General features: G+C 45.0%; 1 protein-coding gene across 1 annotated transcript in view; it reads left to right on the top strand.

The window, feature by feature from the left end:
• The window catches only part of LOC308318483 (histone-lysine N-methyltransferase SETDB1-B-like), a 46,466-nt gene that overhangs the window by 4,537 nt on the left and 20,966 nt on the right, over nucleotides 1–20,963 (top strand). The window contains exons 4-15 of the mRNA XM_080768054.1: nucleotides 178–218; nucleotides 1,378–1,498; nucleotides 2,880–3,047; nucleotides 4,025–4,280; nucleotides 5,412–5,485; nucleotides 6,715–6,905; nucleotides 11,355–11,490; nucleotides 14,291–14,468; nucleotides 15,416–15,529; nucleotides 17,062–17,455; nucleotides 18,432–18,693; nucleotides 20,699–20,789. Coding sequence (XP_080624180.1) covers nucleotides 178–218; nucleotides 1,378–1,498; nucleotides 2,880–3,047; nucleotides 4,025–4,280; nucleotides 5,412–5,485; nucleotides 6,715–6,905; nucleotides 11,355–11,490; nucleotides 14,291–14,468; nucleotides 15,416–15,529; nucleotides 17,062–17,455; nucleotides 18,432–18,693; nucleotides 20,699–20,789 — 2,026 coding nt within the window. The remainder of the gene's footprint in view (nucleotides 1–177; nucleotides 219–1,377; nucleotides 1,499–2,879; nucleotides 3,048–4,024; nucleotides 4,281–5,411; nucleotides 5,486–6,714; nucleotides 6,906–11,354; nucleotides 11,491–14,290; nucleotides 14,469–15,415; nucleotides 15,530–17,061; nucleotides 17,456–18,431; nucleotides 18,694–20,698; nucleotides 20,790–20,963) is intronic.

Genomic DNA, 20,963 nt, shown 5'->3' with positions numbered 1-20,963 from the left:
GTCGACTAAAGTCTTATGATATTTAGCCGACTAAAACTAGACTAACATAATCCCCGCTTACTTCCCTGGCAGTTGGTCATTCCCGCGAACCGTGGAATGTTGCCGTTTTTCCTGCTCTTTGTTTTTCGGTGGTTTTGTCAGCTCTTTAACGTGTCCATTCTCCTGTCTGTCTTTCAGTTGTCCCCCCTAAGGACTCTGGCCCTGTGGAAGACTCAGTGGTGAGAATGTACAGTTGACACACACACACACACACACGCCCGTTCACGCCTCGCCCCGGTACTCCGATGCGCCGCTGTTCTATTTCCAGGCATTGTCGCGCGGTGAAAATGTATTTTTGGTGCTCATGGGTCGGCACTTCAGACTTCCTGGACTACATGTTGTCTCAGTAAGACAGCCCTCCCCCCCCTATCCACAAGGAGGAGCAGTGCACCAAAGCATTATGGGAATTGCAGTGCAGGAAGGAAGTGAGCCCCAGTGTCCATGACATCAGAGACACTGGGCTAACATCTAAAATATCTAAAAGCACATATTACACACATAAGGACCCCCAGGAAAGTGTTCTAAATCTCCTAAACGTATTTAACATATATATTTTTTTGTTGCAAAAAGTGTCCTTTTAATAATGAGTCAAGCTAACTCGCACATAGAAATGCACTCAAGATTAGGGATATTTAGCTACAGCTTGCTGACAATCTTTAATCATGAGGCCACACCCATTCTCATTAATCAGCATAATATATGAACAACCGATCGATTTACTATATACTGTATATCGACATACGATATACTAAATCCTGACAATTTTCAGAAATAGCTATGTTTCTGTATCAGTGGTGCTCAATATTTCATGTCAAGGACCCCTAGAATTATATGTATTTGGCTGCCGACCCCCATCTGAAAATATGTTGTTCCAGGAACCCCCCAAGAAGCAAAAAAATTGAGTTAAAAACGTTTGCTCTGAAAGAATATATTCAAACATTTGGGCCACATTTTCACGATTTTTCTAAAATAGCAGACCTACAAGCTCATAGCACGGCACTCGCAGTGCCGCGCTATGAGCTTGTAGTGACATTTAGTCAATAAATTAAAATTATTCAAAAAACTAAAATCAAATGTTGCTGCCAAAAACAACACTGGCACGCGTGTTCCTTCTCCGCTCTGTTGTCGTGATCGCCACTTTGGAATATTGTTCAACACTGCGACTACACCGTTTTAAAACAGATTTTCATGACGGCTAGTGGCTCTTCAAATGTTAGCGAAAACGAGGCGTGGAGATCTGGAACACGATTGTTTAATCACACAGCATTAAAACGGTTGATATATAGGATTACATTAACGCCAACTGTGTTGTTTGTTTATTTCTGTATGTGTGATCAGTTTAAGGAGGCGTCTTCAGCTCTTCAGAAGACGTCAGAGCAGGTCCAGAAGTTGGTCCAGATGTCCAACATGTGTCCTCCTGCTTCCATGATGATCAGATCGGCCACACACCCAAACGCAGGTTAGCACGCACGCACGCACGCACTCGCATACACATAAACATACACATACAGTCATACACATACACATACACATAACACCTACACATTAAGACTCTGAAAATGTCTTCTCAATATTTCTTTCTGAAAAAAGTAATGTAAAATCAGTCGTGCTCAAACCTTTTCATGTCAAAGACATTATATGCATTTGGCCGCAGACCTGCATATCAACAGATTCTTCTTTTTTTTACCAAGGACCCCCAGAAGCAAAGATTTGAGTTACAAATATTTGCTTTAAAAATATATATATTCTAAGATTTGTATGGTAATGGTACATTTATATAGCGCCTTTTTATCCAAGGCGATTTTTGCATGGATCGTGCATAACATTCACACGATGGTGGAGGCACCAACCTGTACATCGGGAGCAATTAGGGCTTCAGAGTCTGCTTTTTTTTGAATAGCCAACCACGCACACATTTTATATAAATATATATATATCTAAAATCGAAAATGATGAACGGATGCTTTCGCGTTTTTAAATTTTAATGGGTTAAAAGTAAAACAGGGGTGGGCAACTTTGACGATGGAGAGGGCCACGTTGCGTATTACTGTCGTAGCGAAATTAGCCGATCTGCGACGCGTTTTGAGCTTGTAGATCGGCTAATTTTGCTATGTTTGAATTGAAATCCTGAATTGTTTTGCTATTTTTAATTGGAATCCTGAAAAGTAACATTTCTATTTCATTCCATAATATGCTTTGCAGATGCCTTTTAATTATAGTTATGTTAACTTTATTCATGAACTATACATTGGACATAAAAAAGACGCTAACATTTTTAATCCTCATTAAGCTACTAATTATGAAATAAACATATGCGCTGTGAGCCAACGTGAGCCATGATGTCATAGGTTTTGCGGATTCACAGTTTTGCCTGTTTACACGGAGAAGGGATAAAACGGCGTTCTCAAAGATTTCCACTATGGGGAGGTGGTTTCACCTCCTGAAAACACCGTTCCCCCCCCCCTGAGATTTTATTTTTAACTACATTGCAAAAGAAGTATAGCATTACTTTTGACAGTGCAGAAACATAATTGCCTTCCTTGATGTGAGCATCAATGACCATCATCACCTGGGCACAGTCACAGACACACAGCTCCCCTTCTACAGTGCTCTACTACTGAAAGTTACTATCATTTCTCTCTAAAAGCACTTGAATATGATGGAATATGACTAAAGCTCACATTTCACATGGCACACTAGCTCCCCCTTTCAATGAATCTATTCATATCGTCGGGATTAATATCTATATACGATTTATCATCACATGCCTACCTGTGCCTAAACAAAATCAAAATCTTGCTGCCAAAAACACCACTGGTGTGTGTGTGTGTGTCTCGCAGGGCTCTCCTCCGGCCCGGCGGTGTTTCAGACCCAGCCCACGGTGCCCTCCCCCCTGCAGCCCACCAGCGCTCCCAGGGAGGACGAGATGACGGTGAACATGACCATCCTGGGCAAAAAGCGGACCAAGACGTGGCACAGAGGAACGGTGGTCTCCATTCACCCTCACGGTACGCAGAAGCAAAGATCAGAAGGGGCCCACCACCGGTCCCACAACCCCCCCCTCCCCCTCCCCCTCCCCCCCAAGCCTTTTCAGCCCCGAGACAACCCAAAAGATAACATTTTGGTTTCGGCAAACTTCTTAAAAAAAAATCTTTATGAATTAAAGGGACACTTCACCCTTTTTGCAAAAAGATATATGTTAATGACGTTTAGAAGCTTTAGAACACTTTCCTGGGGATCTTTATGTGTGTAATATGTGGTTTTAGATATTTTAGATTGTAGCAGTGAGCCTGTTGTCTCTGATGACACTGGGCTCACTTCCTTCCTGGACTACATGTTGTCTCAGTAAGACAGCTCTCCCCCCTATCCACAAGGAGGAGCGCAGTGCACCAAATAATTATGGGAATTGTAGTCCAGGAAGGTAAAGAGACCAGTGTCCATGACATCAGAGACAACAGGCTCACTGCTACAATCTAAAATATCTAAAACCACATATTACACACATAAATACCCCCAGGAAAGTGATCTAAAGCTTCTAAACGTCATTAACATATATTTTTTTGCAAAAAGGGTGAAGTGTCCCTTTAAAGACCTGAGGCCGATTTTTTTTTTTAAGAAATGTCTTGCTCAAACACGTCAAGCACTCCTAAATTTGTATTGTATATTTGGCATATTTACATATTCTCAAAATCTGCACACATTTTCAAGATTTTTAAAAACAAGAACAAAATGGCAGATCTACACGCTCACAGCGCTGCTAAGAAGTGACACGTGCGAACAAGTGACACACACTGTGAGCTCGTAGATATTCATCTATTTTTTAGCGCCATGGCAAAAAATAAATCATATCCGGGGCTTAAATGGTTACGTTACTCAAAATGATTCATGTTTTTTGTTGTTCAAGGTACCTTAAATTTGCCGTTGTTGTTGTTGTTGTTGGAATGAGTCACGCAACAAAATCCCCCTTATTGCCTCTTCTGTATAGGAGGGGGGATCTTTAAGTACAAGGTCCAATTCCACTTGCCTGTCCTTCCAGGCGGCGGCATCGACAAGTACAAGGTGAAGTTCGACAACAAGGGGAAGAGCCTGCTGTCGGGCAACCACGTGGCGTACGACTACCACCCCACCCTGGAGAGCCTGTACGTGGGCGCCCGGGTGGTGGCCAAGTACAAGGACGGGGTGCAGGTGTGGCTCTATGCCGGCATAGTGGCCGAGATACCCAACAACAAGAACCGCATGAGGTAAGAGGAAGGAAGGAGCTGTGTACGGCTGTTGACGCTGTCGACCTCACACAGGCTGTTGACGCTGTCGACCTCACAGATAGGAGGTTCCTGTGGTTCGATTCCCCGCCCGGGGGGGGGCGTTCTCTCCTCCTTGCGTCATCAGCAGTGTTGTTGTTTTCGTCGACTAAAACTTAAGACGAAAAATGTTTTGTCGACTACCTTTTTTCCACTGACTAAAACGAATGGCAACTAAATGAAAATGAAGCTACGATGACTACAACTAAGACTAAATATGCCGACAATTTCGTCGACGAATAAAAACTAAACTAAAATGTTTAGGAAGGAACCTAGTGGACAAGAGTTCCAGTATAAGTCATTTTACACTTTGGTTGAAAATAGCCGATCTACAAGCCTGCAGCGCGAAGCGTTGTGAGCTTGTAGATCGGCTATTTTCAGCAAGTGTAAAAACACTAATTACGACGGCATCAAGGCCCGCAAAATACATTTTAGTCGACTAAATCAACTGTAGATTTAGCCGACTATCTTCTATGACGTTATGACGTTTAGTCGACTAAAACTACCGGTAGACTAACACCAAGACATTCCAGGTGACTAAAATATGACAAAAACTAAAGTTTCAGTCCAAAGACTGACTAAACCAAAATAGAAATTTGCTGCCAAAAACAACACCATGTGCACCAGTGCCCATACCCTTCTTTTTTAGGCGGGGTTGGCGAAAGGGGCCTTTCTGTTGTGTGGAGTTTGCATGTTCTCCCCGTGTCCCCGAGGGTACATACAAAAAACATGCAGTAATCCTGGTCTCTAAACTGCCTCCCCCCCCCTGGCCAGCACGGGGCTCCTGATGGAAGGGGAAAAGGAACTGGTTGGGAATGGGATAACGTTTCCCTTCTTATACGCGCTACGTCCAACCAGGGAAACTCTCCCCTCTGTCGGGTGAAAAGAAGCGGCTTTGGACGCTCATTCATTGAAGGAAGCATGAGGTTGGCGGAGGGAGTGTTAGAGCCCAGGATTACAAGTTCTGTTTTTTTATATTACTGTAACGTATACAATATACCATTATATAAATATGTATATATACTGTATATATATGAAGCGCAACTGAATTCACTGACTACGTGTGTGTTTCAGGTTCCTGATCTTCTTTGACGACGGTTATGCATCCTACGTGACTCTCCCCGAACTCTACCCAGTCTGCAAACCATGTAAGTGTGCACTGTGCACACACACACACACGCAAAGCCAATGTTTTTCGACCATGCACTCCTTTCTCCATGACACGCTCCAGGCACTTATACGCGCCGAAGGTTCAAATGTCACGTTGCTCGCCGACGTTGCCAGACAGCCGATCGAATCGAGCAAAAAGGGAGGCCACCACCGTAGCCTATATACGTTTAACACATTCTTCCTGTTTTTGATCAATTTGATGGCCCCGGGGCGTTGAGCGTCTCATCGGAGAGGTCGTTGTCCAGGAGTTGATCGAGCGATTAAAAAATATTGGTTAAATTCCATGTCAATCTGAAAAACGGAAAGAGGAGTTGGGGGCGGGAACCCCTTTTGGTGTTTTAAACATTGTTATAATTTAGCTATTGAAAAATAGCAGATCTACAAGCTCATAGCGCGCCACCGAGTGGCGCGCTATGAGCTTGTAGGTCTGCTGTTTTTGAAAAATCGTGAAAATATTTATTTCAGAAAACTGGAGGATTTTAGAAGATTTTTCTTTTTAATTTCGAGGTCAGGCCTAAATGGCTTGATCTATTGGGGGAAAATAAACCTTATCTCTGAATGTTTTCTCTGTCTCCCCATCCCATCTGCCCCCCCTCTCTCTCTCTCTCTCTCTCTCTCTCTCTCTCTCTCTCTCTCTGCCTCCCACACTCTGCCTCTCCCTCTCTCTCTCTCTGCCTCCCATTATCTGCCTCTCTCTCTGCCTCTCCCTCTCTCTCTGCCTCCATCCTCTCTCCCTCCTCATCTCCGTCTCCTCTCTCTCTCTGTCCTCTCTTCTCTCTCTCTCTCTCCCTCCTCCATCTCTCTCTGTCTCTCTCTCTCTGCCTCCCACTCTCTGCCTCCATCTCCCTCTGCCTCCATCCTCTCTCTCTCTCTCTCTCTCTCTCTCTCTCTCTCTCTGTCTCTCTGTCTCTCTGTCTCTCTCTCTCTGCCTCCCACTCTCTGCCTCCATCCTCTCTCTCTCTCTCTCTCTCTCTCTCTCTCTCTCTCTCTCTGTCTCTCTCTCTCTGCCTCCCACTCTCTGCCTCTCCATCTCCCTCTGCCTCCATCCTCTCTCTCTGTGCTCTCTTCTCTCTCTCTCTCTCTCTCTCTCTCTCTCTCTCTCTCTCTCTCTCTCTCTCTCTCTCTCTCTCTCTCTCTCTCTCTCTCTGTGTCCCCCCCCCCCCGCCCTCCGTCTGTGTGTGTGTGTGTGTGTGTCTCCCCCCCCCAGTGAAGAAGACGTGGGAGGACATCGAGGACGCCCCGTGCAGGGACTTCATCCAGGAGTACATCACGGCGTACCCCAGCCGCCCCATGGTGCTGCTCAAAGTGGGCCAGATCATCAAGACGGAGTGGGAGGGCACCTGGTGGCGGAGCAAGGTGGAGGAGGTGGACGGCAGCCTGGTCAAGATCCTCTTCCTGGTACGGGGTAGGGCCTGGCCTGGCCGGGTTTTTCTTTTCTCCCTCCACTACATGGATTTATAACCACTTTTTGGGGCTTACTTACTTACTTACACCTATAGCCCAACTTTGGGCATATAGGCCATGATCAAGAGCTCTCTCTGTCAGGTTGTAAAGGAGCAACTTGGACACTCAGGCATGAAGGGAGCATGAGTTAAGTCCGTTGCTCTCCCCAGGTTGGTGGAGGGTGGTGTGTAGAGCCCAGGATCACAGTAGATGATTGGCACAGGGGTGAACAATGGGTTACAAAATCGTGGGATAAAAAATATATTACAAAAAAAGAGCTCTCCAGACTTCACGGTCCTCCTGGGCCATCTTCTCCATTTTTTTTTGTCGCGGGAACCCCTTTTTTGGTGTTCATATATAAGCATTATGTTATGCTTTAGCTATTGAAAAAATAGCAGATCTACAAGCTCGTAGTGCCACGCTACGCTACGAGCTTGTAGGTCTGCTACTTTTTTGAAAAAAATCGTGAAAGTGTGCCGCAAATCTTTGAATATATATTCTTTCGAAGCGAACGTTTTTAACTCAAATATTTGCTTCTGCGGGGGGGGGGGGGGGTCCCTGGAACAACATATTTTCAGAATGTGGTGGGCGGCCAAATACATACATTTTTGGGGGGTCCTTGACTTGAAATAGTTTGAGGAACGACTGACATAGAAACATGGATTTTTCAGGGGGAAAAAAAGGGTGAAGCGGTCATTACTTATTTTAAGATGAAACGGAATTTAAAGTGATAAAACTAGCAATAGAATACACGTTTTTGAGCATCTTCCAGAAACATGACTGATCTCAGAAATGTCATGTTTTCATCAGCTGGTCGGCCCTAAAACATCATTACATTCTCAGTCTTGAGATTATTTTTCTTGCTTAATTCTTTGCAACTAAAAACCAGTGGTGGAAAGTAACCAAGTATTAGGGATGTGTTAAAAGTGTCCAAAAATGAAAATCGATTAGTACTATAAATCCATATTAACAACAATAAATCGATTTAATCAATTATTCCAATTTGCAATCTGTATAATTGCGAACGCAGTGAGCACTTACTCTGAGACCTAACAGATCATGTCTGTCTGTGTGTCTGTGTGTCCCCCTTTTGTGCCCATATATGGAGCTGAGTGATTTGTTTGTGATTGATGCAACACACTCCATATTTTGACGTATAGCTGCTTTGGGGACTCCTTATATGGTTATGGCTGAGTCATGGTGACATGAGTGTGATGGCGTGGTCCAACGAACAAGTATAACGAGTAAGACGCGCAAATGCGGGAAGCGAACGCAGCTCGTACATATTTGGGTTTTGGACGTATAGCTGCTTTGGGGACTCCTTATATGGTGCCCCTTTTGTGCCCATATATGGAGCTGAGTGGACCTGGCCCCTTTTGTGCCCATATATGGAGCTGAGTGATTGCTGATGCAACACACTCCATATTTGGATAGCGGGACAGACACACACACACACACAGACAGACAGACAGACAGACAGACAGACATGATCTGCTAGGTCTCATAGTAAGTGCTCACTGCGTTCGCAACTACGTTGCGTTCGCTTCCCGCGTTTGCGCGTCTTACTTGTGATAAATGCCCAGGGTGAGCCAGAAAATAGCATCCAGGAGAATGAGACACTGCCAAAGACATCCAGGAGCTTCCAACCAGCCAGTTAGTATTGTGGGAACCAACACATGGGCACCGGTCGCGAGGACGTCCCACATTAATGTAGCAACTTTTGGCTAGTTTGGCTAACGGCCGACGTAATCTACCTAAAACCGTCCGAAATCCTCGCGTGCACGCAAGGCACGCGAGCGCAGTCTTTATGTGCTATAGCTGCATAATATGCGATATTCAGGGTATTGATTAGAGCTTAATTTGACTTGGGTTATATTAAAATAAACGATGATCACATATCATCGGGGACAGATCACTGTGTGACACAGTGCAGAAAGCTATAGCCGGATGTCGTGATCCGTTTTAACCGGAAATGGCATCGCCAGATTCGCTCCATTCGGTCAAAATCACCACCATCAAGGACTGCTGCGTCTAATGTGTCTTGCCCCTTGAAAATGAGGTGTAGTGTGTATATCACGGCATTTTGTATATCGGCATTAAAATGATGAATTATGAATATGAATAGTGCAGGTAGAAGGCACAATCCACTGTTAACCCATTTTGGTATTAGCACTATGTTATACTTTAGCTATTGAAAAATAGCAGATCTACAAGCTCATAGCGCGCCACCGAGTGGCACGCTACGAGCTTGTAGGTCTGCTATTTTAGAAAAATCGAAGAACGACGTGACATTTTTTTAGAATCTGATCTCGGGTCAGAATGGGTTAATCAGACCAGTGTGTGTCTCCAGTATGAAACCTCGTATGAATCTGATCTCGGGTCAGAATGGGTTAATCAGACCAGTGTGTGTCTCCAGTATGAAACCTCGTATGAATCTGATCTCGGGTCAGAATGGGTTTAATTAGGGTGGCCATAAAGGGGGTTTTTAAACACAATGAGAAAGACGCAGGAGCGCAAAGCGCCAACGTGCTGGCCAGATGTATGGAGAACCGGAGATGCTTTGGCAGTCGGCATCGAGGGTCAGATTGGGTTCCCCCCCAACGCACCAACGTCATGTCCACAGGGGTTGTACATGGTGTACAGTACATCAATCTACCTCATGTTACCACACGAGGAGATAATATGATCCTCTGTCTAGTGTCTGGGCTTGGGGAACCACTGCTTCCGAAGCTTGCTTACTTACAGTAGTGTAACTAAGTGCATGTACTCAAGTACGGCACTTAACCCATTTTGGGTGGGAACCCCTTTTGGTGTTGGCATTATGTTATGCTTTAGCTATTGAAAAATAGCAGATCTACAAGCTCATAGTGTGCCACTGAGTGGCTCGCTACGAGCTTGTAGGTCTGCTATTTTTGAAAAATCGAAGAACCACTGACACAGAAACATAGCTTTTTTCAGAGAACTGTCAGGATTTAGAAGATTTATTATAGTATTTTCAATACTTTTACTTCTATAATATTGTACTTCCAAGTTAGAATAATTTTGAAAACCTTTAGTACTAGTTACTTTGTTGTTATATGTTTGATTATTAATACTAAACTACTATACTATTCATTTGAAGCTTGTAGATCTGCTATTTTCAAAAGATTTGTGTCCATTTGAAAACTTGTGAAGCGAGACATTGTGCATAATGAGTACTTTCTTCTGCTTCTACTTTCTAATTCTTCTTGTGTTTATTAGGCATGTAACGATTCACTCACGATACGATTTGTATCACGATATGAGGTTCACGATATTAAAAAAGATATATATTTAAAAGAAAATTTACATTTTATTTTATATAATTTATCTTCCCCCCCCTAAGATTCTTTATTTAACTACATTCACAGACACGCACAGCTCCCCTCTACAGTGCTCTACTGCTGAAAGTGACTATCATTTCTCTCCAAAAGAGAGAACACACTAGCGCCCCTCGATTTTTTCGATTCATATCGTCAGGATTAATATTGATATATATATCGATATACGATATATCGTTACATGCCTAGTGTTTATTGTCATGATTTGTCACGACAAGAGTTGGCTTTGTCCGCGGCGTAAACGTCTTTAAAGAAATACTTTCTGAAAAGTCTGAGGAAAATGAACGCAGATTTATTTATTTAAAGACGGTTACGCCGCGGACAAAGCCAACTCGGATCGTGACAAATCATGACAATGAACACAATGTTTTGGGCCAATCAAATAATTTATAAGAAGGAAAAACAACAAAAAAAGTGTTGTAACCTGCCGTTTTTTTCTACTTTCTAATAATTTGTTTGGCCCAAAACATTGTGTTTATTTTCATGATTTGTCACAACAAGAGTTGGCTTTGTCCGTGGCGTGAACGTCTTTAAATAATTACTTTCTGAAAAGTCTGAGGAAAATGGACAGGGATTTCTTTTCCGGGTCTCTCAAGGGGGCGGGACTGCGACGCTCTATAGAGTATATAATGTCTTGCAGAGAAACGACGAGTTGAAAAAAGGTTCACTTCTCTGGACTCTAACATTACACCTAGCTACATGTTTAAGCATTTATTTCATATTTACATCTATTTCAGCTCTGACACTTATTTCAGCCGTGCTCTAGTAATTGACTAATTTTAAGACTGGTGAAAATCTGGTGAAAATCTGGAATTTGCGCGATGGCAGTCTCTCAGTCAAATGTGGTCACAATAATGATTACTTTCTCCACCGCTCGCTACTGCGGAAATTCCCCAAAAAAAGATAAAAAACGCAAGACCTTCAGCTCAGATTTTGCTACATCAGGCTGCTCATGCTCGTTCGTTGGGCACACAGGGAACGTCACAATGCTCCGACACTACTAAAACGGAGCGGCTTCTTCCTGTTTTTTTTGTTACTCGTATAGGACGACAAGAGGAGCGAGTGGATCTACCGAGGCTCCACCAGACTGGAGCCCATGTACAACCTGAAGACCAACTCGGCCAGCACGCAGGAGAAGAAACTCGCCGGGGCGCTGATGAGAACCAGGCCTAATACCATGGGTAATATACCGCAATTACGCACGCACACACGCACACACACACACACCAGTGCTGATTTTGTCGATTAACCCATTCCGACCCGAGATCAGATTCCAAGAATGTCTTCTACATCCTGACAGTTTTCTGAAAAAGCTATGTTTCTATGTCAGACGTTCTTCAATTTTTCAAAAATAGCAGACCTACAAGCTCGTCTATGAGCTTGTAGATCTGCTATTTTTCAATAGCTAAAGCATAACGTAATGCTAACACCAAAACGGGTTCCCGCCCCCAAAATGGGTTAACCCATTTTAGAAGATGTCTTCTAAATCATGAAACATTTTCTGTAAAAACCTCGTGTTTTCTATATCGGTGGTTCTCAATATTTCATGTCGAGGAGGACCCCACAAATGATATATGTATTAGGCCGCCGACCCCCATCTGAAAATATGTTGTTCCAGGGACCTCCCAGAAGCAAAGATTTGAGTTAAAAAAAGATGTTCGCTCTGGGTGATAAGGGTGTGAAGTTCAGTCACGCGGGAGAGACTCGGAGTAGAGCCGCTGCTCCTTCGCCTGGAAAGGAGCCAGCTTAGGTTGGTTCGGGGCATCTGGTTAGGATGCCTCTCGAGCGTTTCCCTATGAGGTCCTCGATGCACGTCCCACTGGGAGGACACCACCGGGGCAGACCAAGGTGCAGTTGGAGGGAACGTGGCCTTGGAACGTCTCGGAATCCCCCAGGAGGAAGTTATTAATGTTGCTCTGGAGAGGGGAAGTCTGGAGCTCTCTGGTGGAGCTGTTGCCCCCGCGACCCGACTACGGATAAGCGGTTGAAGATGGATGTTCGCTCTGGAAGAATATACTGTATATTCAAAGATTTGAGGCACATTTTCACGATTTTTCGAAAATGGCAGACGTCGAGTGCTGCGCTATGAGCTTGTAGATCTGCTATTTTTCAATAGCTAGTAGATCTGCTATTTTTCAATAGCTAAAGTATTACACAATGCTTAAAACACCAAAAGGGGTTCCTGCCCAGAATGGGTTAAAACTATGACCAATACTGTTCGTCAACTACCTTTTTTCACTGCCGAAAACGAAATAAAAACAAAACTTTGATGACTAAGACTAAATATATTGACAATTTCGTCAAACAAATATAAACTAGACTAAAATATTAGGGAGGGACTAGTGAAAAAGATTTCCAAGGCATTTTATGTTCGGTTACGCTTGGGTGGGAAAAAAAGAGCTGCACCACTCAGTTCACACGGGTGCGATTTATTATCTTTTTATCGTGAAAATGTGGTGCAAATCTTTGAATCTATATTCTTTCAGAGTGGACGTTTTTAACTCAAATCTTTGCTTGGGGGGGGGGGGGGGGGGGGGGGGGGGTCGGCGGCCAAATACATAAAATGTTGGGGGTCCTTGACATGAAATGGTTTGAGAACCACTGACATAGAAACATAGGGTTTTTCAGAAAACTTCTACAAACTTAAGAAGACATTTGTAGAATCGTCCTCGGGTCTAAATGGGTTAAGTAATGTTTCAGTAATATTGGAAATGCGGCATTCAGTGGCAAAATATACAGTTCCGCAATGTTTCACCTGGCAAACAATGTTGCAATTTACACAATGACTAAGCAATCATTCACATGCACTGAAAATCACTAAACGTGTGGGACTACCGCTAGGAAGGACAACGCGTCACGCTGCGACTAGGGTTGGGATTTGTTACGATTTTAACGGTTCCGGATCCTTCCCGGATCCCTCTTTAATGGTTACGGTTCCTAACGGTACCCTTAACGGATCCTAATATTGTTTTTTTCTGACATATGTACATGTTGTCTTTAATGTTCAGATTAATTTAATATGAAGGACCCCTTACCCTAATGGAAACGAGCCATATAAAATCCTCTTAGCAGACCTTGTATTGAACTGTATAGGCTACGTTCCTGTGCTTTTTTTCTGCAAACTGTTTCTAAAGTAATCAATCTATGGAGGTATATATGCGCCTAAACGCAACAGCCACGCGATTAATTTAGAGCCACATCAAAAGCAGTTGAGTTGCGTATAAGTTGTAAAAAAAATAAGTGCAGACAAATTGATTTGGCTCTATAGTTAACGTGATTAATATATCTGACAAATATCATAGAGAAAGACGTCGAGTCATTGGCGTTCTAAATGAACACCATTAACAGCCCTTATGCTCATGTCGCCGCAGAGCAGCGCCAAAAAAATACATCTTTCTAGCGACATCAAAGCTAGCTTTCGACAATACTGTCCCAGTCCCTCTCGCTCCGCGGCGGTCGCTGAATGCACAGAACAGTGGACCCCCCACTCACCCATGTAGCCTGGGGTGACGTCACCCCAGGCTCTGCTCGCTTTGCATGCACAGACACAGCGGAGCTAAATGACGACCGATGAGAACCGTTTGGGGGGGGGGACCGTTAATAAAATAAAAAAAAACGATGGAACCGGCTCCGGATCCGCAATGTCGGAAACCGGGTCTGAAATGGACCCGGTGAGCTTTGTGAGCCTTGTGAGCTTGTAGATCGGCTATTTTCTGCAAGTGTATAAAATCAGTCGGGCATCATCAAGGCCCGCCCAAAATACATTTTAGTCGACTAAATCGACTGTAGATTTAGTCGAGTAAAATCTTATGATATTTAGTCGACTGAAACTGGACTTGCTAAATGGTCTGCCAAAAACAACACATGATTTGAACCCACTTTTTATTTTACATTCCTCATTGCCCCTCTCTCTCTCTCTCTCTCTCTCTCTCTCTCTCTCTCTCTCGGTCTCTCTGTCTCTCTGTCTCTCTCTCTCTGTAGGAGCGTTGAGGAGTAAAGGTCCCGTGGTCCAGTACACCAGCGAGGGTCCCGTACTAGCGTCGCCCTCCAAAGGTCCTCAACCGACGCCCGTCGCCTCGCCGCCCTCCCTCCTCGCCACCCCGCCCTCCCTCGCCCTGCCACCCCCATACCCAACCGCCCTGGCACCCCCACGATTTGAGTAAGTGTTAACCCATTCTGACCTGAGATCAGATTCTAAAAAATGTCTTCTACACATCCTGACAGCTTTCTGAAAAAGCCATGTTTCCATGTCAGTCGTTCTTCGATTTTTCAAAAAAACAGCAGTCCTACAAGCTCGTAGCGCGCCACTCGGTAGCTCTTCCCCATGACCTACGCATCTAAAATATGAACGCTTCTAAAGACTCTTAGCTAGTGATTTGTCCGATTTAGCCTGAACCACTGCTATTGTAATTGTCTCAGCAGTTCATTTAAAGGAGAATTCCATACTAAAAGGCTTTCTTACCTTTCTTTGTAGTTGTTACGTCCCCACCAAAGAGGTCCAGGTGTTATTTTGTGCAAAAGCTCCTTATTGGCTGTTTCCCCTACCATAAGCCCTAAATGAATTGCATTGAATTGAATGGGGCTATGGGGTGTTGTGCTAATTCGCTTATTTCCATCGCTCAAAATTACAATTTCTTTGTATATATCCTCTCTTCAGAATGTAAATAATATCCCAAGCGGCACACTTTACTACTTCTTTCGATGGAAATAAGCGAACTAGCATAACACCCCATAGCCCCATTCAATTCCCATTCAATGCAATGCAATTCATTGAGGGCTTATGGTAGGGGAAATAGCCAATAAGGAGTTTTTGCACAAAAAAACACCTGGACCTCTTTGGTGGGGAAGTAACAACTACAAAGAAAGGTAAGAAAGACAAGAAAGCATTCTAGCATGGAATTCTCCTTTAAGGATGTGATGGAACCACTTCCTGGTTTCTTCAATGGTGGAACCTTGTTCCTCCAATTCCTTGGGTTCCCGATCCCAATCCTACGCTCGTATACTTCAGTGTACTTGCTCAAGGACACCAGGGGGGAACGTTTAAGATGAAACGTTTACAAACAAGAAAACCATATAACGCGTGTGTGTGTGTGTCTGTGTTTCAAGTTACAGCAACAAACACCAGATGGCGAAGAAGAGCACGTCTCCGTTCATTCCGGGGATCGGAGGAACTCACGCGTCCAAAATGCTGCAGATGAGCACCAGTCCCACGATCAGCAGGTCATTATTTCTGTTCATTTGACCGTCGTTGTCGTTTTGTATTGTAAACCCATTCTGACCTGAGATCAGATTCATACGAGGTTTCCACCGGACACACACTGGTCTGATTAAAACCCATTCTGACCTGAGATCAGATTCTAAAAATGTCAGTCGTTATTCGATTTTTCAAAAATCGCAGACCTACAAGCTCGTAGCGCGCCACTCGGTGGCGCGCTACGAGCTTGTAGATGTGCTATTTTTCAATAGCTAAAGCATAACATGATGCTAACATTTAGAATGGCTTAATCTCTGAAATATGGCGACAAAGATCATGTCTTCGCCCCATCTGCGAGTACGTTGACTTCGCCTCGCCAGGCTTTTCCACCACCTCGGAGGACAGCCTGGTCTCCGTTTCAAAAGTCCGTATGATCCTCTCGGGAGCGGATGATATCGTCATACGTCATGTTGTAGTGTCGTTTTGTGTAGTCAGACAGGCAATTTTTCTCAATAAAAGCTCTCGTATAGCCTGTAGCTTTTATTGAGAAAAATTCCTTTGAGGGGAAAAGGAAGTTGCCGCCCCGTTGTTCCTGCCTGTCGACTACAAAACGATACTACGACATGACGTGACGATGTCATCCGCTACCCGACCGGATCATATACCCTAAATGGAATGGTGCCCAGGCTAGAGTACGTATGTCTTTCTTTGTGTAATTCACAATCTAATCGTGCGGTCCGCTGGACCGATGAGCACCATATATTTTGTGCAACGCGCCATCGCGCCACGGAAGTAAATGGTGCATTTATATAGCGCCTTTATCCAAGGCGCTTTACATAGATTGTGCATTACATTCACCCATTCACACACACACACATTCATACACGGATGGAGGGATGGCAGCGGAAACCATGCAAGGCACTAGCTCTGGTCCATAGCCTTCTACTGCTTCAGTATAAGGCTATGGGACTTTCGTTTTAAATCTCAAATGGAAATCAGACCAGCCTCTCCTCTTAAATAAAAATAATGTTTTTCTACTCACCAAAACAAAGGCGGGTCGTGTCATTAGAAAGCCTACTTTCCTTAGTGGACGCACTCTGAGCCCCACAAAAGCAAAAGCGCCCCTCACTTCACACGAGTGTGGTTTTTGTTGCGAACGCAGTGAGCACTTACTATGAGACCTAGCAGATCATGTCTGTGTGTCCGTCCGTGTGTCCGTGTGTCTGTGTGTCACGCTTTTGTGCCCATATATGGAGCTGCTTTGGGGACTCCTTATATGGTTATGGCTGAGTCCTGGTGACATGAGTGTGATGGCGTGGTCCAACTTGTGCCCATATATGGAGCTGCTTTGGGGACTCCTTATATAAATCTTTAAAAAAAAAATATATATGTACGAGCTGCGTTCGCTTCCCGCGTTTGCGCGTCTTACTGGTTATATATAACTAAGCAATACGATTCAGTCGGGTCAACCTGCTCTCTGCCCGGAACCAAACGGAACTAAATGAAACCCTTTCTCTCTCTCTCTCTCTCTCTCTCTCTCTCTCAACCCTCTCCGTAGACCTCCGAGTTCCGCCGTGTCTTCGCTGGGTTCTCCGTCGCCCTCCATCGGCCTCTCCTCCACCACCACCACCACGAGATACATCGTGGTGGCGCCTCCGCCCCAGCTCCTCCCGCCCCCGCCGCCCCCTCCTCCCCCCACTCCCATGGTGCTCCTCGCCCCCCCTCCTCCTCCTCCTCCCCCCGCCGCCGTGCCCCAGGCCATCATGCCCCAGCACAAGACGTACCGCGCGCCCACCGACCGCATCTTCTACATGGCGCACGGCTGCAACGCGGGCTGCCTGAACCGCGTGCGGCCGGCGCGCGCCGACGCCCACCGGGGCTGCAACCCGCTGCTGAAGCCCCTGCTGTACGACTTCAGGCGCATGACGGGCCGGCGCAAGGTCAACCGCAAGGTATGTAGGAGGACCGCCGGTGTTGTTTTTGTTTTGGGTCATAGTCCTCTTGAATAGTTTTCTATTTTTAGTTTTTTTTTGTCTCATTTTAGTCACCCGGAATGTATTGGTGGTGTTGGTCTGGTTTTAGTCGACTAAATGTCATAAGATTTTAGTAGACTGAATCGGTTGATTTAGTCGAACAAAATGCTTTTTGGCGGGCCTTGATGCCGTCGTAATGACTTGCTGAAAATAGCCGATCTACAAGCTGATGTAAAGCTCTGATGTAAAGCTCTGCTGTAAAGCTCTGCTGTAAAGCTCTGCTGTAAAGCTCTGCTGTAAAGCTCTGCTGTAAAGCTCTGATGTAAAGCTCAGATGTAAAGCTCAGATGTAAAGCTCTGCTGTAAAGCTCTGCTGTAAAGCTCTGCTGTAAAGCTCAGATGTAAAGCTCTGATGTAAAGCTCTGATGTAAAGCTCTGATGTAAAGCTCTGCTGTAAAGCTCTGCTGTAAAGCTCTGATGTAAAGCTCTGATGTAAAGCTCTGATGTAAAGCTCTGCTGTAAAGCTCTGCTGTAAAGCTCTGCTGTAAAGCTCTGCTGTAAAGCTCTGCTGTAAAGCTCTGCTGTAAAGCTCTGATGTGAAGCTCTGCTGTAAAGCTCTGATGTAAAGCTCTGATGTAAAGCTCTGCTGTAAAGCTCTGATGTGAAGCTCTGCTGTAAAGCTCTGATGTAAAGCTCTGATGTAAAGCTCTGCTGTAAAGCTCTGATGTGAAGCTCTGATGTAAAGCTCTGCTGTAAAGCTCTGATGTAAAGCTCTGATGTAAAGCTCTGATGTAAAGCTCTGATGTAAAGCTCTGCTGTAAAAGAACGTTCAGAACTCTCAGGATTTTTAGACATTTGTAGAATCGTCCTCACAGTTCTGCCATCGGCTTGAACCAAACTGAACGTCTCTCTCTCGCCCCCTCTCTCTCTCTCTCGCCCCCCCCCCCCCCACCCAGATGTCGTTCCACGTCATCTACAAGGCCCCGTGCGGCCTCTGCCTGCGGAACATGTCGGAGATCCAGAAGTACCTGTTCCAGTCGCGCTGCGACTTCCTCTTCCTGGAGATGTTCTGCCTGGACCCCTACGTGCTGGTGGACCGGCCCTTCCAGCCCCAGCGGCCCTTCTACTACATCTCCGACATCACCGAGGGCAACGAGGACATCCCCCTCAGCTGTGTCAACGAGATCGACCAGACGCCGCCGCCCAGCGTCGTCTACAGTGAGACACACACACACACACACACACACACACACACACACACACACACACACACTAGGGCGTTCACTTCTAGTCATTTTTTACTCGTTGACCAGTTGTTTAACTACCTATTATGTAAAAAATAATAATAATAAAAACTGTGTGTACATTGGTGACTATAACTATAACCAGGGCTGCACATAAGCGGTGCGCTAGCACCGCATGCGTCGTCAAAATTCAAAATGCGCTGTCAATCAAGCGCCGGGGAAGCGCTTCTGCGTACTAACAGCTGGGGGGCGCCTAGAATGATTATTATGACCAGAATACTAGTAAATTCTGTTGGGCGAAAGCATTTTCAACCGACTGCCACTCAAAGTGTGGCTACTGGCCAATCACGGCACGTCTTGCACAAGCGCACTGGCCATTGTGGCCAATCACAGTGTGTCCTTACTCAAAAGGGGGAGGATTCCATGCTGCTTTCTGCTGGGAGGAGGTCGGTTGACAGGAGAAAACTGTCTCCCTCCATTTGCCGCTGTGCTTGTGTTTGTTTTCCGGCTGCTGGAGCAGCATGGTTGCTCGTGTGCGATGCCGTATCTCACAGCCTAGGCACCGGCCCCCGACTTTTTACGGGTACTAAGGTTTTATTTCCGACATGAACATCGTAAAGTCGGGTAGTGTACACTGTTTATTTTTGCACCGAGGAGCCATGTGTGTCTGACTGTCTGACTACGTCAGCTAAAAACTAAAGGGAAGCCTGATGTATGCTTCGCCGTACGATGTGTCGCATGTTAAAAAAAATAGCTGATCTGCAAGCTCACAACGTGTCGCAACACGCTGTGAGCTAGTAGATCGGTTATTTAAATTCAAAATAATAAAAAAATCTAAATATTGCTTTGATGCTCATATTATCCTTAGGAAGTATTAAGTTGTTTTTATTAGAATATGCATTCCATAGGGCTGGACCACACATGGACCTAGATTTTAGGAAATTTAGATTTTTTAAATGGGATGAATCTACAACAAGAGCCATTCTAGGGCTTAATCTAGCTTTGCAATACCCTCCATTGACTCCCCACTCATCAATACCCTCCATTGACTCCCCACTCATCAATACCCTCCATTGACTCCCCACTCATCAATACCCTCCATTGACTCCCCACTCATCAATACCCTCCATTGACTCCCCACTCATCAATACCCTCCATTGACTCCCCACTCATCAATACCCTCCATTGACTCTCCACTCATCAATACCCTCCATTGACTCCCCACTCATCCAATAAATATCGTTTTGCTATAAGTTATTCATCCCTCTTTTATCCATCCCGGCGAGACGGGTCGCCGCATTTTAGGAGCACCAAGAAAACTCCTCCAGGTGCTCCTCTAAATACTAGACCAAAAAAAGTTGTGTGCAGCCCTGACTATAATCTACCTGATCTTGAGGCCTACAAAATAAAATAAAAATGATAATTTTCTTTCTTATCAACTAGTACCAACATTAAAGGTCGACTAGTGTATTTACTAGTCGACTAGTTAAATAGTCGACTAGTTGCTTAACCCATTCTGACCTGAGATCAGATTCATACGAGGTTTTCACTGGACACACACTGGTCTGATTAACCCATTCTGACCTGAGATCAGATTCTAAAAATGTCAGTCGTTCTTCGATTTTTCAAAAATAGCAGACCTACAAGCTCGTAGCGCGCCACTCGGTGGCGCGCTATGAGCTTGTAGATCTGCTATTTTTCAATAGCTAAAGCATAACATGATGCTAACACCAAAACGGGTTCCCGGTCAGAATGGGTTAAAGCCCTAAAACGCGCCCACACACACACACACACACACACACACACGAGGAAATCCCCCTGAGCTGTGTCAACGAGATCAACCAAACACTGCCTCCTAGCGTTCCATACAGTTACACGCACGCACGCACACACACACGTATCAATGAATGATCCGTAACCTTGTACTCTTCGTCTTCTCCTTATTCCTTCTCCTCCTCCTCCTCCTCCTCCTCCTCCAGGTAAGGAGCGTATTCCAGAGAAAGGAGTGCATATAAACACCAGTGCAGACTTCCTGGTTGGATGTGACTGCACCGACGGCTGCATAGACAAGTAAGTCTGCCTCGGTTCACTGTCTTTTTTTCTTTTTTAGTTATATTGTTCTTCGTTTTATAGTGACTCATAGGAATAGACTATGTGACAACCGGGTATAGTCTGGTGACCACCGGAGAGACGGGTGACAGCCGGGAATGTAGACGGCACCCGGGTGAGCATTATGGGTTTGGC

This window comes from Protomyctophum bolini (genome assembly GCF_963924005.1).
Source record: "Protomyctophum bolini genome assembly, chromosome: 7".
NCBI classification, from domain to species: Eukaryota; Metazoa; Chordata; class Actinopteri; order Myctophiformes; family Myctophidae; genus Protomyctophum; species Protomyctophum bolini.
The sequence above is the reverse complement of the archived record's forward strand: the minus strand, read 5'-3'. Positions and strand labels throughout refer to the sequence as shown.